The 18,801-nt window shown below is 45.0% G+C and overlaps 1 protein-coding gene across 1 annotated transcript; it reads left to right on the top strand.

Annotated features, from left to right (window-relative positions):
* Nucleotides 1–989: 989 nt before the first annotated feature.
* LOC129597929 (uncharacterized) lies at nucleotides 990–2,041 on the top strand. The gene is made up of 2 exons (XM_055495633.1): nucleotides 990–1,113; nucleotides 1,586–2,041. Exons 1-2 carry the CDS (start codon nucleotides 1,099–1,101, stop codon nucleotides 1,925–1,927), a joined length of 357 nt encoding a protein of 118 aa, XP_055351608.1. The 5' UTR covers nucleotides 990–1,098; the 3' UTR covers nucleotides 1,928–2,041.
* The last annotated feature ends 16,760 nt before the right edge of the window (nucleotides 2,042–18,801 follow it).

The following is an 18,801-nucleotide window of genomic DNA, read 5'->3' on the forward strand; positions in this document are numbered from 1 at the left end:
ACTGTAAGTACATGCAGCAACTTTTGCACCTGCTTTGCAGGTAGTGCACAGTAGAAGCGACTCTCTGATTGCAAACAGTGTACACTACAATGTCACAGCTTTTCTTTTTATTTCAAAATTTAATTACACAGCAGGTCGGTGCTAGAGAGTTATTATTCTTATTTAATTTGTGCACCATCAAGTGTGTTCACTTACAAAGTTACAGTTACGTTCCTGACTGCCCGCTGTGCCAATCACTAGTTGCAGTTTCCTGACCATCGGTTTGTAGCTGCTTGATAGTTTCACCTCCTAATTCCCTGCACCATGTCGAAGCCGAGCAGCTCTGCAGATCACCGACCTTCTCGGGATTGTCCCGCGACGGCGATGGAGTTCATGCGCGGAATGCGTGATCTGCAGGCAACGGGCACCTTCTGCGACGTCGTCTTGAAAGGCAGTGACGAATCTTCGCAGGGGATTCCTTGTCATCGCACAGTGCTCAGCGTGCAGAGTCCCTACTTTCGCGCTGCCTTCGCGCACAGCTGGAAAGAATCTTCTGAACCAGTTTTCCGGCTGGCCAACATCGATAGCTCCACATTGAAGGTGTAAGTCCTCGTAACAGCGTAGCACGATGGTAATTCAGCTAAGCTGCTTCGGCGATCAGTCATAGCGCTCCATTGCATGTGCAACCTGGCAGTCTAATCGTAAATATTAAAATCTGCATATTAACCGAAGAGCTGGAGATTTCACTTTTGTTCTTTCGCTATTGCATGAGTCAGCGTCAGTGATAATGTTTTGTGAGTTTATGCAGCTGTGTTGTTATCAGCAATCATTCTGTGATCAGACTCGAATCCCCGTAGCTTGGTGACGTATTCCTACACGATGGATCTGCGCCTGAGCGATGACACCATCGTGCCTGTTTTGATTGCGGCGCAGTTCCTGAAGATGACTCCAGTGGCCAGAATGTGCTGGAAGTACGTGAAGCAGCGCCTGCCTCTGTCCAACTGCCTGGACGTCCACGTTCTGGCTTCGCAGCATAACAACCCTCGTCTGGCCAGCGCAGCTCTGCACTTGTTCCATCTGCACTTTCTCAGCTTGGCCCAAAGCCTGGAATTTTTACAGATGGACACGCAACAGGTACTCAGTCCGCTTGTTTGATAAATGCATTTTCGTGCGCTATGTTTAAAAACAGATTAACTGTACAGTTGGAGGTAGGATTTAATGCTATAACTTCAGATTAAATTCAGCATTCCACAATCAAGCTGGACTTCAAATACTTTGAAGGTTTCAAAAATTAAAGAACTTGTTTTCTTAGCAATTAGCATTTTGGAAAATGGAGAAACCATGTAAAATGCGGATTTTATAAAATCACTGCTTGTACTATAAAAACTAATAACTGTTTCTAGACAAAAATTTGATTTTCTTTGGATTTCGACTTTCGATTTAACTATATTTCAGCGCGATTCCTTTTCGAATTATTTGATAACTGTTGTTGGAAGTTCAGCCTTACTCAAGACTATAACTATCTGAAAGTAATCAAAAAATTTAATGATGATTACACCCTGCATACATATCACATTCGCCATGCGCTTAGTGAATTCATTTGCAGTTGACGTCGCTGATCGCATCGAATGCAGTGGAGGTGTTTAGTGAGGACCATGTGTGGGAGGCGGTGAGGCGTTGCTTGGACCACGACCGTGCCGGACGAATGGCGCACATGGCCGCCGTCCTGCAGAATGTTCGCGCTGCATTCCTCAGCGACCAGTATCGGGAGGAATGGCAGTCCGCAATGGCCGCCTATGGACTGGCTCTCGGGAAGCGCAGAGCACTACACCGCGCCATTCATACGGTAATGCCGCAGCGTGTTGCTGGACGCCGTTTCCATTCTCGTTTCCCACCATCACGGCATGCACATCGTCCGGGGGGGCATTCGCTATGTGAGCCTCCGTGATGAGTGGCGCGTGGTGGACCCGACGTCGCGCCGGAGGGCGACGCTTGCCTCGCTTAATGATAGGATTTACTTCGCCGGTTGCTATGATGACGGCACACAGACGTCCTTGGAAGTCTTCCATCAGCAAAGCAATACCTGGAGCGATGCTGCTCCGCTGCCCATTGGCCTGTACGGCTTTTGCCATGGTGGCATGTGACGGTCGACTGTTTGTGTTGGGCGGAGAAGGCGACGACAATTCTTGGCAATGTGTCTTTTTTTACGATCCTGATTTAGATAAATGGACCCGGCTGCATAACATGCCGCTTGGACGCACATACTTTACTGCCTGCGTGGGTCAAGGCAGATTGATCTTTGTTTTCTGTACGCGTGTTATCATATACAAAAGACAGCATGGCATGGTTGAAATCGTTCAGCTGTCGAAGTAGTTGTCTTATGCAACGTGTAGGTGGTGGCGTGGATGCGAAGGACCTTTGGCGCGTGGAGGCTTATGACCCGGCCACCGGCCATTGGGTTAGAAAGGGTGGGTGCTAGTTCGTTGTTCGTTGCAGTTTGATTTCTGCGTTAAACGGCGCTTTCAACAATTATCCGTTGTTATTTGTCAGTAAACCATTTTTCCTTACGAAATTCATTTCAGCTGATAAATAGTACGGTCCGCCAACATGTGTTTGGATAAAAACTGAACTGAAATTTATAAACTCGAGTGCGGATGCATAACTTAAGCGATCGGCCTTAAATCAAGTAGTGCGCTTAATGGACGGTGACAAAATTTATGAAGTTATATACGCGAAGTGACTAAGTACGGGAAACCTCGTAGCTTGCTGCTTGGGCATAGTAGTGGCATCATCGTTATGTGACTGCAGCGGATCTGGTCATGGACCACATTTATCCCGGATGCGCGTACGTGGAGGGGAAGCTGTACGCCATTGGAGGGGATCGACGGGTAAAAAATGGTAATGGTTATTACACTATAGTGGTGTACGATCACGAGAGGGACACCTGGGCGCTGCTTCCAAAGAATTACCGACTCCCGCCTATCCATTTGACTGCGTAGTCATGAAGATGAAACGCCGCTGAGGCGCGCTCCGGACTGCAGCTGACGAAACGGTGCCGTATAATTTATTTTCTTTTCCTTGTTTCTTTTTTTTGAGAATTTTCAAATCCCCTTCCTGATAGCATTTTGTATCTTTACTCGGATGTTGTGAGCTAACTGTCGGATTGTCGATGTGATCGGTGGATTGGTACCTTATTAGTTTTCTTCGCGATGATGTATTGTTGCTGGAATAATTTTTCTTGCCAGATGCTCTATGGGTTACAGTTACAGTAGGTTGAACCTGTTTTTGTGCGTAATGAGCCAGAAACATTGCAAAAGGAGAAGTTATAAATCGTAACGATCTGCGACAGAATATCAACCAAAACAAAAAATGCGCTACAAAATAGTGACAGGACTGCAAGAGATCGCTTTTGAATAAGCTTAATCTGAATTAACTAATCCGAGTCATCCGACCACTCGCGGTCCGTTCAAGGTCACACAGGTTCATCAGAACGCTCAGGACAATGCGAGACAGTCACTCCCAGCGCAGATCCTGTAGTCCATCCCCGCACCACATCTTCCCTCGGTAATGCAAAGACGAAAGCGGATCCGCGGTCTACGTTCGGCATAACAGCAGCCGAACAGAATGCGCTTGATCAGAAACTGAATCACTTACTAATGATTTACGGCCGATTCTAATTTTCCTAATATTCATAAGATTCGAATAATAAGGAAAACAGACGGCTTCGTCCAGTACCCGGTAGGGAAACTGCATGCCATCAGAACGAAATCGTCCGATGTTAGCGATACGCGCTGGGGTGAATTTCCCAACGGGTCGCGAATCTGTTCGTAGGGAAGCAGTTTGCGACCATAATTCGCGATTCGTTTACTTTACAGACTGCCGTGTGTAACAGCTCTTGGCCTCGTCCGGCGCGATCGCTGTCAACCACACCCACAGAGCCCGCACGCCGTCGCTGTTGGGCACCGGCAGCGCCATCTCCAACGATAGTGGACAGTACTCTAAAAGTAACCGGGATTTACATGTTTAATGAGCTTGAACAATAGAATAGATTAAAAAATGACCAACGGTCGCAACGGTCGAGGTCAAAAGGCCAGGTTGGTATGTGTGTCAAGGTGATCAGCTGATCAATGCTCACTTTTACGCGCCGCAGGCCATTGTGCGGCATTTCTATCTTCTCTCTATAAATGAATCAACGTAAATGTGTAGGAATATGATTATACGTGCGTGTGTACGTTACTGAAGCGCCTGACGCTGTCCTGAGAGCTTGCAAGATTCTTTACGGCAATTGTGTCTTCTGCTGTGAACTCTTTTAATCGATGTTGTACATAGTCGATCAGCTGACGCTGTCTGCACTGCGGCACAATAATTTATGCGGCAATAATACCGGAAATCTGCTGAAGTTTATTGCAAAAAATTTTCGTCTGTACAAAATGCATCTCAGATCACGTAAAAAAAGGAAAGTTAATGTTCCTTACAAAAACAAACTGTTTCTGAATCGTAAAAAAAAGCTGTTTTACCACAACGGAAGCATTTCGATCATCAAAATACATCACTACATAATCAGGAGAAAATCTATACAGGGCTGTTTAAACCGCGTCCTCCACAATCGTAGCGATTTGACAGTTCAATAGCCTCTGGGCCATATGCTGCTCCACGTGCTGAACGGGCTTTCAATGCAGCCCAGCCACGCCGAATCACGCAGACAACAGAGACAGCTGTGAGAGCAGCAGCCAAGATTCCCACACAGGCATAGATCACGTTAGACACTGTCACATCGGCATCTGCAAATCCAGGTCAAGATTTTCAATAATAAATTATGTTAAGAAATTGTTTTAAAATGAGCGACGGTCTAAAATTTAATCCTACCCGGTAAAGGCATGGCCGAGGTGTAGTCGTTCGGCGGATTAATGGAGTACATTTCTGAAAGAGAAAGTTAGCGTGGTTTCATTTTTGAATTTTAAATGCCTAGCAGGTCGCAAGGGAGCAGCCGTCGTTCCATGTGCGATATCGATGGTGGACAATTTGGTGCCGTTGCAGTGACTAATAACAAAAGTCTTTATAATAGCGTTGCTTAAGAATCCGCAGCGAAATTATGAAAAAATTAATTTACTGCGCCGCGTAAAAATCAGCGGCAAAAATTATAAATAGATTAGTTGAACGCACGTAAAATTAAATATCACAGAAGAATTATATCACAGTAGTTTTCAGAAATATAAACATCGGTGGACGTAGTACATAAACCTCGAGCGTGGCAGGGCACACCACGTAATCATCTATTCATGGCCATGATTTGTGCCATAAATTCATAAATCATGGTCATGAATGTATGATCACGGCTGAGGGAGATGTCCGTCTTCGAGGAGGCACCACGCGGAGGTCGTCGTCGAGCAAGCACTGCACGCGATTAAAGTTCGCGATTTGCCTTTGATTTCTCTTGACCTTCTAATTCGCTGTTGGTAACCAGAATTCTGTTTATCAACAGGGAATTTCAATCGCGCGGTCCTAGATGGATTTGGGGGACGAAGTTCGGGAAAAGGCAAAACACGCAAGTACAATTCATAGTCAGAAATTATGGAAAAACCAACATAATTTTTGACTATGAATCGAACTTGCGTGTTGTTGCCGTGCATCAGGGTTACCCGCAATCTCCTGCCCGTCCGTGTTCAGCACATGGCAAATCTCCGCATACCGGCACACCGATAGTGATTCTAATATCAGGCAGGAATATAAATTCGTAATTTTGCCATGAATTTATATTCCTGTCTTATATTAGAATTAAAAGAGTAAAAACAAAAAATAAAATACAGCAGCTGGTGACATTGCACGCACAGCGCAATAGATCGCCAACGGCACAGTTTTCAACGCTTTAATTCCATTGCCCAGAGCTTTGACTACGTCCTGCGGTTCCGTATTGTCTGCCAAGAACTTCTGCATTTTCTTTAAACGGTTACTGTAAAACTTGAACTGATTATTGACTTCCATACTGTCACAGAAACTTATGAGCGTAGTAATAAAGCCAGCAGGGTCTGGATGCTGCAAATGCACAGTTTAAAAACTTGCGCAGGCCTGCAGCTTGGCTCCGCGAACGGCAAGCAAATTGCCGAGCGTCTAACGAGAACTCTGATCCACGTCTTTCAGAGCAGAATCCAGATCATACTAGTTATGCAGAACCAACGGTGCCACTCGAACAGCGGCACCGTTTCCGTACGAGCCAGTTCCACGGCATATTAGGGCGGCCGGAAAATAGACTGTTTTGGCTGGATTCCGTTGAGTTTTCACGCAAAGAACTCATCTTTTACAGTAGTGAAAAACTGTCGTCTTTCTGGAAATTGGAAATAACAATCGGCCAGATTCTGAGCAAGGTGTGTATCGATAAACTTTTGACAGTCAATGAGTGAGTGAGCTGCCGCCCCACTCAAATACGATACATATAGCTACTTGGCATCCAGCAACTCTTGGAGGACAATGTTTCCACAACGGTCGGAAAGGCGATTGGTTGGATATCGCGCTTTTCTCGCTTGAACATCCCACCGGCACAATCGCCGATGTACGCCCCTATCAGGCAATCTTTAAAGCGAGCAGAGTCATGAATTCTGCTAGCATCCATTTCTAAAATCTGAAAGTTTGGCTCGATTTCTAAAATTTGCAAATGGCGTCCTATCATGCTGTTATTCCGCCGGTCATGCTGCGCACACCACAGGCAAAGGACGTAAAAGTGATTGAGCCTATAAAAGGCGTATCGAAGGAAGGGCGTCTGTGAGATTATGGGTGCTTTGGATGGGTAAGTTTAAGTCCTATGGGATCGTTTCCCATATCTGGGCATATACTTGCACTTTTGCGATATAGCCAATGAGCCTGAAACAACAGTTCAGATCTCTTTGTGTCATTTTAAGAATAATTTTGAGAGAGATATTGTGTTGGATAGTATCGATCTGCGAAGGTCACACAGTTCAACCGTTGGAAGTGGCTTCCTATTCTCCGCCGCTTGTGCTTTGGCGTTGTAAAGCCAACGCTCAAAGAACTGCATGGCAGCTGGAATTTCAATGTTCCCGACAAGACAAAGGTGATTGGCTGTTTATTTCTTGAAATGCCGGATCGACCAGGAATTAGCATCTGGCTGGACGGCATCAGCGGCAGTACATGACTTCCACTCCGTTATCTGCATCCAATATTATGAGCTGGCACTCATACTTTCTTGCGGATAGATAGGCAAATTTATCCACGTCCTGGAATGTAACTGGCTGACGAATAGCGACATGTGCCTCTCGGCACAGACGCTTTGCAATACTGAATTGTCCCGCTTGTTCTGAGTCTTTGATATATTTGACATTCCGCATTTGTTGGACGATCGCTAGGCCGACAGCGACCGACAGCGACTGCTCTTGCACAGCACAAAGAGTCCGACGGATCCTGGTACAGGTTTTGCTTGATTCCGATGACACTTTTTTTCGATCTAAGAATTCTTCAATCCGGAAGTCGCTCAAATGCTGCGACATAAGGTGGATGTGTACCTAACGGGTCCAACGCAAAGAACGCTTCTCCCGAGCAATCTATTCTTCCAATTATCGCTGTAATGGCTTCCGGGGTCAGTTCTTTTGCAAACATCGTTTTCGTGGAGAAGGTCCCATTTGCATGATTTGGGTGTCGAAAAATCAGTTGGACTCGATCCTGTGGACGAACTTTATAGGTGAAAAAAACATTGATATCAATTCCATGTAAAATTGTTCCAGCCAGTATAAGGTAGACGTAAAGTCCATATTTTCAAATGGTATATTATGACTAGGTTAAACGAGTCCTCAAGGGTTCGGGTCCGAGCCCCGTGGACGATGTGGCGCGTAGATCCATCCACCGAGAACATCATCCTACAAACGACAAATTGTTAAACGAGACAATAAAGGTTTTTGTCAAAATTCACAGTCGGTTAAAAGAGAGATTAGTGTAACGTGTGCACATATATTTCGATTGGCTGCCGCAATGTCATAGGGGCGGTGTCGTACGTCAGCTTTGAGTGCAGCCGTTGGAGAACTCAAAGGACCAAGGATTTAGTTGTACAAAATGTTAAACAAAATAAAATGTCTCGCTTTCTACTTGGGCCACTTAAAACATCGCCGCTTCGGGAGAAAGACTTCGGGCGACGACGGCGATATAGTACATGATGCCTATAACGGATCCGTGGACGATCTGGCGTACCGGACCTCCTTTTGTTCTACGTTTATTATTAGGTGAGTGGATGCATGATATTTTCTCCCAGTATTGAAAACTTTGCATTCAAGACGCTGCCGATATCTAGCCTTTCACACGGGTGCACACATGACCGGGTTCAAGACAGTTTTAGGATGATTATCTATATAGCTGCTGTATTCTGGAATATGTATTTGTTGCACGCCACTGATGTGAAACTTTTCATGCTATCGATACTGTTCGTTTACTCCTGGATATGACACTAGTAGAAGAATATTTTCTTCAAAATGTTGTTCAGCCAAATAAATAAATTTATGACCCAACAAATAGATGCGGAAAGATTTAAAGTAGCGTTGCCCATAACAAATCCATGTAAGAAACAGTAACATTGCAGATTTATGGACAGAACTGAACTACACTAAAGTCAATCCAAAATGCATTTTTTTTCGGTTTATTTTGACCAGTTTGTTTTATTGCGGCCCTGCTCCTACTTGTGGCTAATTCTACTTTTATTCTGTGCAAGAATACTTTAGTACTGTGTCGCATAATTTATCAAAGCAATAATTTTCCACTGAATTCGGACAGCGATTTAATGTAGTACGCTGCAGCGTTCTACATTGCATTGCAAACTGGTACTGCTCATTACACTAATCAGTTGTGTGCGCAGCAAAGTTAAGATAAACTATTTCTGATTCACTCACCCCCTCAAAAATTGTTCATGTCCCAAGCGCAGCGTAAAAATGTGCGGCAAAAACAAAATTAGTGATGCAACGTATTTGATAAAACAAAATAATATTACAACGCTGGCTTGAATAGCACATTGAGTGTCTATGCACTTTTCTGCTGTAAGGAACCGGGTTTAAGTCAAAAAGTTTTTTTGGTATATCTTTCGAGCAAATATTGTACACTTGACTTGGAGAGATTTTGGCATTATATTCTACGACTACGGTTTAAAATTTGATTTAGGAAAAGACGCTGCCATTTAATTTCCTGGTGGTTTCACCTTTCCAGTATATTATTACCTATGCGCCACAATTTTTGTTACGGCAAATGTGTGTCCGTCTTATTTAGGAGCACAGTTTGGAGAGTACGGTGTCAGTACTTAGAAAATGGTGCAAGAAATCTCATAGTATTTTGTCCAAAAAAATATGTATATCGCGCCGCATTTTTTGTTACGGCAAGTAGATTTACGATATTTTTATTATACAGTTTTCGGCATCGTTATGTTTGCGCATACGTTCACTTTTATGTGAATATTCGTTCACTTTTATTAAATGCGCCGCAATACCAGTTGCGGCATTTATTGTTTTCATCCCGCTCCAATATGTGATTATTACTGTACTGACACCCTGCACTCGGAGAAAGTTTTAGCTGTGCAGCCACGCGTACGTTGTACGACCGCATTCACAGCTCACTCACTCAGCTTGCAGCTGCGTGTGAACTGCTGGCTACTGGCTGAACGCAATCGGCTTTACTTTCCTCTGGCTACAGTGCCGTACTACTCATACTGTACAAAACTTCTCCGAGTGCAGGGTGTCAGTACAGTATGTTTAGCCAATAAAAGAAAAGGTACAAGACAACAGAGGATTTATTGTTGAAAAGCCAATTTAAAATAATTCGTTAGCCTAGCGCTGCATAATGCTTTAATAAAATCAGTTGATTTATCCTTTTTGCCCTTCTTCTTATTCCGGGATCTGCAATGCAAAGGTTTTATGGAATAACTATTCGGTAGCAATTTTATTCATACACAACGACACACAAGTACAGCAGATAATCGCCGCAGCACATACTGCGGCACAATGATCGTGAAGGATTAATAATTAAGACAAATAACTCGATAATTGTTGGTATTGCGGCGCATGACATTCCGTTAACACTTACAACAAATATTTAAAGACATGCAAATAACTGCCGAATTAAATATTGCGGCGCACCATGCTGTTATGATGGCCATGCAACAAATATCGTAATAATGACAAATATTCGGGAGTATAATACACGCATGCATTCTTGCAGCGTCCACGGGGAACTCACTGTTTTGGTTCTTCTTTCAGACGGCCCGCCTCCTCCAAGGCTTTCTCCGCAATCTCGATGGAGAGATGCGGCATCTCTTCGTCGTTCATCGGCTGTCCAGACGAAGAAATCCCAGTACGGTCTTTATCGTAGCGCTCCACGTACGCTATAACAATAAGACTGAATAAGCCAAACATGAGAGGGAAGGGAACAAAAACTGCGACAAACTTTTAGGTGGTGCATAGCGGAAAGCCCCGGTCGGGCCAGTATATCCGGTGGATGTTGATGCCACTGGTTCATCCAAAGCTGCGCCGCCGTTGCTCTGATGCGCGCCTCCCCCAGCGCCGCTGCCCTGGTAAACTACGTTTCCGCCACCGTTGCCGTGATACGCCCCTCCGCCAGCGCCGTTGCCGTTATACGCGCTCGCGCCGCCACCGTTGTTCTGGTAAGCTACATTTCCGCTGCCATTGCCGCGATACGCCGCTCCGCCACCGCCGCTGCCGTTATACGCGCCCGCGCCGCCACCGTTGTCTTGGTAAGCTTCGCCTTGATATCCGCCAATTTCTCCGCCTAGAACATGTAATAAAATTAAAAATTAAATAAACGAAGGATTTTAGATGATTCACCTGGCTGAGTTTGTCCCCAACCGGTTCCAGCTTCACGTGGCGGAAACACTGGTCCTGGCCCTTCCTGCATGGCCGGGATGGGAAAATTCCCGTAGTTGATATCCGAGACTAATAACGAAAACCATTACTTAACAAAAACCAAGCTGAATGTAAAAAAAACATACCTAAATCCCGTGTAGTCAACTCGTGCACGTTATGCCCATGGTTGATAAGCGTATTAGTAAAATCGCCAATGATGATCGAGTTGTTCGTAGCACGCAAGTTGATCCCAGGAAGGCCACAATGTATATAGCACTGACGAGTAACATTTTCGAGAGCCAGAATGCGAGCTGGTGGCCACAAATTCTGGTAAATTCCTGGAATATTTGTCTTCGTTCACATGCGCCAAATCCAAAAAGTCCGTCAGGTTTCTCGACTAAAAAAATATTAAATAAATATTTGTCGCACAACTTGATGCGTTACATTAATTTCAGTGTATAAAATTCCTACATATATTTTAACAGACTAGCAAATTTCTTTTGCCTTCAAATTATTGCAGTATTTTTCTTCGAATAAGAACAATACTTGCCGCTTAAAATTTTGCGCCGCGCAACCGATCAAAAATTCTGCCTTACCCACAAGCTCATCTTCCGCGTAATCTGCAACATGGCGTGTTGAGACAAATATTTTCGGCAATCAGCGCTTTTGAAGACGACCGGAGCAACTCCATGGCTTTGGTCTCCGGCGCGGATCCATTTCACAAGACGTCGATCGATAAACATGTCTCCAATCTTCGTCTGGATGATGGAAAATGCCATAGGACATGCGTTATCTCCCAACAAGTATATCATAGTTTTGTCGAAACCAAACGCATGATACCGTTGGCAATTTGCAAAGTCGATCTGCGAAAACAGCACGGTCCCAACGTTCATTGCCCAGCGAGATCTTCGTCATTAAGGGCACAAAAGCTTTGAGGTTCCAGGTCAAAGCCCAGCGAATTGGCGGATGTCTGCGTCGAAGCGTGCACGGGTTAGGGCGGTGGGGGCCCGGCGTTTTCCGTACCGAATCATATGATTACGAAAACCTCAGTTGCTCATTTTGGAAATGATTCTGAACGAATGAAGTTGCTCACGGATGGTTTCTGCCTTTTATACGCGCCCGTTACACGGTAGTCATTTACCACTGCAGCAGTGCTTTGTGTCTACCCACGCCTGCACCGATACATTCTTTCTATCTTCGGCCAAATTTTTTTAATTTGACTAAGAATGGCTCTTCTAAGCGTAGTCATTCTCATTTCGCTCGCATCTTATGCGAGTTGCCTTTGTCTCCCCGATTGTGTATGTGAAGGTGTCGTCGTGGATTGTTTGGATTCAAACTTGGAATCCTTCCTAAGACATCTTTTCTTCAGGTTATCATCTAATTAATTTCTGCCGCCAAATTATACGGGACAATAAAACGTATATTTCATCGATGGTACTTCGAAAGTTCCTAAAGATCTAATCTCAGCACTCAGTCCGACTGATCTACCCGGTACGATTGCTTATAATGTTTTGCCACATATTTTATCCAGTACGATTGCATATATTTATTTAAATTTTTGCAGCTGTTTTTACGCGGCGCAGTACAGTGAAACTCCTCTTAACATGCACCTTCATATAACATTCGCTTAAAGAAAGGGAGAGCGATGAGCTTTTTATGGTGCGAGATCGTTGCGGTATTGTGTCTGTCGTTATAGACAAAAATATATGGTTCACCCCCAGAGGCACCGCCCCCAAAGGCAGTGCCCCTTCTTAACATACACACCTCTACAACATTCGGAAAGCCAGGAACGGAGGGTGTATGTTATGGAGAAGTTTCACTGTACGTTCAAATAATTTATTTAGAATTTTTGCAGCTGCTTTTTACGCGGTGCAGTACGTCGAAATAATTTATTTATAATTTTTGCCGCTGATTTTTACGCGGCGCAGCAAATGAATTTTTTCATCGTTTCGGTGCTGATTCTTAAGCAACGCTAATGTAAAGACTTTTGTTATTAGTCACTGCAACGGCACCAAATCGTCCATCATCGATATCGCACATGGAACGACGGCTGCTTCCCTGCGACCTGGTAGGCATTTAAAATTCAAAAATGAAACCACGCTAACTTTCTCTTTCAGAAATGTACTCCATTAATCCGCCGAACGACTACACCTCGGCCATGCCTTTACCGGGTAGGATTAAATTTTAGACCGTTGCTCATTTTAAAACAATCTTGACCTGGATTTGCAGATGCCGATGTGACAGTGTCTAACGTGATCTATGCCTGTGTGGGAATCTTGGCTGCTGCTCTCACAGCTGTCCCTGTTGTCTGCGTGATTCGGCGTGGCTGGGCTGCATTGAAAGCCCGTTCAGCACGTGGAGCGGCATATGGCCCAGAGGCCATTGAACTGTCAAATCGCTACGATTGTGGAGGACGCGGTTTAAACAGCCCTGTATAGATTTTCTCCTGATTATGTAGTGATGTATTTTGATGATCGAAATGCTTCCGTTGTGGTAAAACAGCTTTTTTTTACGATTCGGAAACAGTTTGTTTTTGTAAGGAAAATTAACTTTCCTTTTTTTACGTGATCTGAGATGCATTTTGTACAGACGAAAATTTTTTGCAATAAACTTCAGCAGATTTTCGTTATTATTGCAGCATAAATTATTGTGCCGCAGTGCAGACAGCGTCAGATGATCGATTATGTACAACATCGATTCAAACACTTCACAGCAGAAGACACAAATGCCGTAAAGAAGCTTGCGGCACTCTCAGGACAGCGTCAGTCGCTTCAGTAACGTACACACACACGTATAATTATATTCGTACACATTAACGTTGATTCATTTATAGAGAGAAGATAGAAATGCTGCACATTGGCCTGCGGCGTGTAAAAGTGAGCATTGATCAGCTGATCACCTTGACACACATACCATTTGCCGTTTGACCCCAGGCGTTGCAACCGTTGCATTCTTTATTATGCCAACCTGACCTTTTGACCTCGACCGTTGCGACCGTTGGTCATTTTTTAATCTATTCTATTGTTCAAGCTCATTAAACATGTAAATTCCGGTCGCATTTAGAGTACTGTCCACTATCTGGGATGCGTTGGAGATGGCGCTGCCGGTGCACAACACGACGGCGTGCGGGCTCTGTGGGTGTGGTTGACAGCGATCACGGCGGACGAGGGCCAAGAGCTGTTACACACGGCAGTCTGTAAAGTAAACGAATCGCGAATTGTGGTCGCAAAGTGCTTCCCTACGAACAGATTCGCGATCCGTTGGGAAATTCACCCCAGCGCGTATCCCTAACATCGGACGATTTCGTCCTAATGACATGCAGTTTCCCTACCGGGTACTGGACGAAGCCGTCTGTTTCTTCGCTGTTGATCCGCAAAGTCGAACTGCTGCTCGAGATTTAGTTTGTCAATATTCACAGTCGAGAGTTGCACTGTTTGCGACGCCCCCAGATCCTGCCTATGGGAGATGACGATGTGGTAAGTCCCTATTAGCAACGGCAGCTCAAGAACTTTTGTTTTAGAAGTACATCACTGAACTGTAAGTTTTCGCTTCTGCTTATAATAAGCGGAGGCGTACGAGCGACACAAACAGTACCCCCGATCCGACTACACTCTACATGTCTGGTATTGGTGACATATCTTTCCTTTCCCACTGATCGGTGGCGTGATCATAAGCATCCACTCACACACACGTCGTTCCTTTTCTAAGCCACGTAAACAGTTCAATACAAAATTTGCTGTGGCTGTTGAAAGATTCTACTCAATACTAATAACACAAAAAGAAGAAAAACCGAAAAAAAAGAGGTTCAGAAAAACAGCCCGGCGATATTACCAGTGCTCTTAGTACGTTTGGATGCAATCGAACATCGAATTTTTAGCTGTTTTGTTTATTGTGGGATATTGATATCAGTTTCGCTTTTTCTGGACCGTTTGATTTTAACAATGATCAGCGATGAACTGGTAACTTATAGATGAGCGCTTATGATATATGACTACCACTTTCAGCAAAGCATATTATTCTGTCGCTGATCGTTACGATCTTATAACTTCTCTTTTTGCAATGTTTCTGGCTCATTACGCACAAAAACAGGTTCAACCTACTCTAATTGTAACCCATAGAGCATCTGGCAAGAAAAAATATACCAGCAACAATACATCATCACGAAGAAAACTAGTAATGTACCAATCCGCCGTTCCCATCGACAATCCGACTGTCAGCTCACAACATCCGAGTAAAGATAAAAAATGCTATCAGGAAGGGGATTTGAAAATTCTCAAAAAAAAGAAACAAGGAAAAGAAAATAAATTATACGGCACCGTTTCGTCAGCTGCAGTCCGGAGCGCGCCTCAGCGGCGTTTCATCTTCATGACTACGCAGTCAAATGGATAGGCGGGAGTCGGTAATTCTTTGGAAGCAGCGCCCAGGTGTCCCTCTCGTGATCGTACACAACTATAGTGTAATAACCATTACCATTTTTTACCCGTCGATCACCTCCAATGGCGTACAGCTTCCCCTCCACGTACGCGCATCCGGGATAAATGTGCTCCATGACCAGATCCGCTGCAGTCACATAACGATGACGCCACTACTATGCCCAAGCAGCAAACTACGAGGTTTCCCGTACTTAGTCACTTCGCGTACATAACTTCATAAATTTTGTCACTATCCATTAAGCGCACTACTTGATTTAAGGCCGATCGCTTAAATTATGCATCCGCACTCGAGTTTATAAATTTCAGTTCAATTTTTATCCAAACATATGTTGGCGAACCGTACTATTTATCAGCTGAAATGAATTTCGTAAGGAAAAATGGTTTACTGACGAATAACAACGGATCATTTTTGAAAGCGCCGTTTAACACAGAAATCAAACTGCAACAAACAACGAACTAGCACCCATCCATTCTAACCCAATGGCCGGTGGCCGGGTCATAAGCCTCCACGCGCCGAAGGTCCAACGCATCCACTCCACCACCTACACGTTGCATAAGAAAACTACTTCGACAGCTGAACGATTTCAACCATGCCATGCTGTCTTTTGTAAATGATAACATGCTTACCGAAAACAAAGATCAATCCGCCTGGACCCACGCAGGCAGTAAAGTATGCGCGTCCGAGCGGCATGTTATGCAGCCGGGTCCGTTTATCTGAATCAGGATCGTAGGAAAAGACATATTGCCAAGAATTGTCGTCCCATTCTCCGCCGAATACAAACAGTCGACCGTCACATGCCACCATGGCAAAGCCGTACAGGCAAATGGGCAGCGGAGCAGCATCGCTCCAGGTATTGATTTATTAGTGGAAGACTTCCAAGGACGTCAGTGTGCCGTCATCATAGCAACCGGCGACGTAAATGCTATCATTAAGCGAGGCAAGCGTCGCCCCCGGCGCGGCGTCGACGTCGTCCACCACGCGCTACTCATCACGGAGGCTCACATAGCGGCTGCCCCGCCGGACGATGTGCATGCCGTGATGGTGGGAAACGAAAATGGAAGCGGCGTCCAGCAACACGCTGCGGCAGCCTTCGCCGTCAGCGGGCAGATCATTTAGGCGCCACGGGGCCGGGATCGATGGACTGAAGTCGTACACGGAGCTTGTAACGGGAGCTGTGAAGTCTGCGCTGTCACGCTCGCAACCGCGCACGCAGAAGATCACGTCCTGAGCATCTGAAACCAGCAGTGCAGCAAAACGAAGTGGATTGCGAATACAAGACCCACATATCCCACGGCAAAACTAGCTCATGAAGTATTTTGCAATGAATTTGAATGGTACAGCGTTATTAAAGCGGCTGCGAGGTCCTTACCGTATGAATGGCGTGTTGCAGTGCTCTGCGCTTCCCCGAGAGCCAGTCCATAGGCGGCTATTGCGGACTACCATGCTGAGAAAACAAATTCTTTAATTTTGAAACGTTCAAAGTTTTTGAAGTCCAGCTTGATTGTGGAATGCTAAATTTAATCTGAAGTTAGAGCATTAAATCCTACCTCCAACTGTACAGTTAATCTGTTTTCAAACATAGCGCACGAAAATGCATTTATCAAACAAGGTTCGCTTTTATTTACTCATTCAAATCAATATTTTCGGTTTTGCCAAACAATTATGACCAATCTCACTGCTAGAATGATCCAGTTGTCTGAAAAGCTTAAATGCCAGAAACTTAATTAATTTCTACTGAGACGGATGACCTGTCAGGTTTTTGAATACTACACAGATTACATGGGTTACTGCTAGCCCGGCAAGAATAGGATGCATACAGAGTACATTCTAACCGCAAGCGAACACAACCCGGACGCATTTTTACGAAGCGCAATCTGGCTACCAGTTAAGGGATTTGGCCCGGTACATAGCTTCAAATTTGTATACATCCACGGCAACTTTCGCTGTCGCGCACTCCTAAACGCTTTTTTTCATTGCTTTATGATGATCTATAGCCAAAGGATTCGTATAAATAGGCGACAAAACCGTTTGTGCGCGCAACATCCGGTTCGTGAGTTATTAGTGAAACAAAATTCCAAAAGCTTAAACGCACGGAGTTGTACCAAAAGTCTCATTATGAACCGATGCTCTTCTAATTTTGCACGAAAACACACATTACTATGAAGATCGTTTTGGTACCGAACCAGCTTTCCACCATTTTTTTCAAATTTTAAATTATTTTTTAAAATTTTTGAAATTCATTTTAAAATTTGGAAAAACTAGTAAAAAGCTGGTTCGGTACCAAAACGATCTTTATAGTAATGTGCGTTTTCGTGCAGAATTTGAAGAGCATCGGTTCATAATGAGACTTTTGGTAAACCACCGCGCGTCTAAACGTTTGGAATTTTATTTCACTAATAACTCCCGAACCGGATGTTGCGCGCGCAAACGGATTTCACGCCTACGTATACAAATCCTTTGGCTACAAAATGTCATAGAGCTATGCAAAAAAGTGTTTAGGAGTGCGCGACAGCGAAAGTTCCCGTGCAGATACCGAATTTGGTACTATGTACCGGGCCAAATCCCTTAACGCAGCCGTGTATTAATTTGCACCACCCTTTCCCGCGGTACGGCAACGACGGACGCGGAACAGCTGACTGCGTCAAGCATAACACCTAGAGTATCAGCAAGAAGTCCATCCACATATAAAATGAATCCGCACGCCGATAAAACCGATTTCCCCGAAAGATTTACAGATAGGGGATAAAGAACACCTGAGCCGCTTACTTCGCAAAAACCAAGCTCTCGGCTTTCCGGCGCGAGCGTCTTCAACTATTCTTACACTGCTCCTATCACTTCACTGTCTGGAATCAACAGCGCCGCCTCCACCGCATTTCCCAGCGTGGACGCCAAATCGCTGCTCAGCGGCAGAGGTACCATGTTCATGTCGCCATTCATCTGCAAGGAGACGTACCAGCTTGGCAGCAGCTCCGTCAAACCGTCATAAAGCAGACACACCCCGCAGCAAATCAGATAGATGGCCACACACGGCAGACCCCGACACGCTGCACCGAAACCACCAAAGTAACCCTTGAAATGTAGCCGGCCCAACGAATCCATCGCCAAGACGGTGCACCTCGCACTCGACTGGTTGGAAATAGTCATCGCCATATCCGGCTCGGAAATCACGTTCGTGATACCGAAGAAATACAGCACCATCAGACGGATCCCGGGATGGGTCCGCCCGACATAATGGACCATTTTTAGTTCGTGAAGGAAATCCGGCAACTGGATCGCGTGTTCGCGTTCATGAATATTGACGCGCTTGATGGAGGGCATCCGACAGACGCATGCAGCGACCGTCTCGATGACAATGTTGGCCGTCAAAGCCGGTGCGTCCAGAATAGCATTCCACGCGGGGCACCCGCAGCATTGTCTGTGTCAGGGCGTCCAGATGGGTTAACACCTGCTCCCACTCATCCATGCCAGAGAGCGGGATTCGTCGCTCCACAGATACGCATGTGTTCTACCAAAAGTTTATAAACCAATGAAAGTTTGTCTGTGTGGAAAA

This window comes from Paramacrobiotus metropolitanus, unplaced genomic scaffold (assembly GCF_019649055.1).
Source record: "Paramacrobiotus metropolitanus isolate TYO unplaced genomic scaffold, Prichtersi_v1.0 Parri_scaffold0000111, whole genome shotgun sequence".
NCBI classification, from domain to species: domain Eukaryota; kingdom Metazoa; phylum Tardigrada; class Eutardigrada; order Parachela; family Macrobiotidae; genus Paramacrobiotus; species Paramacrobiotus metropolitanus.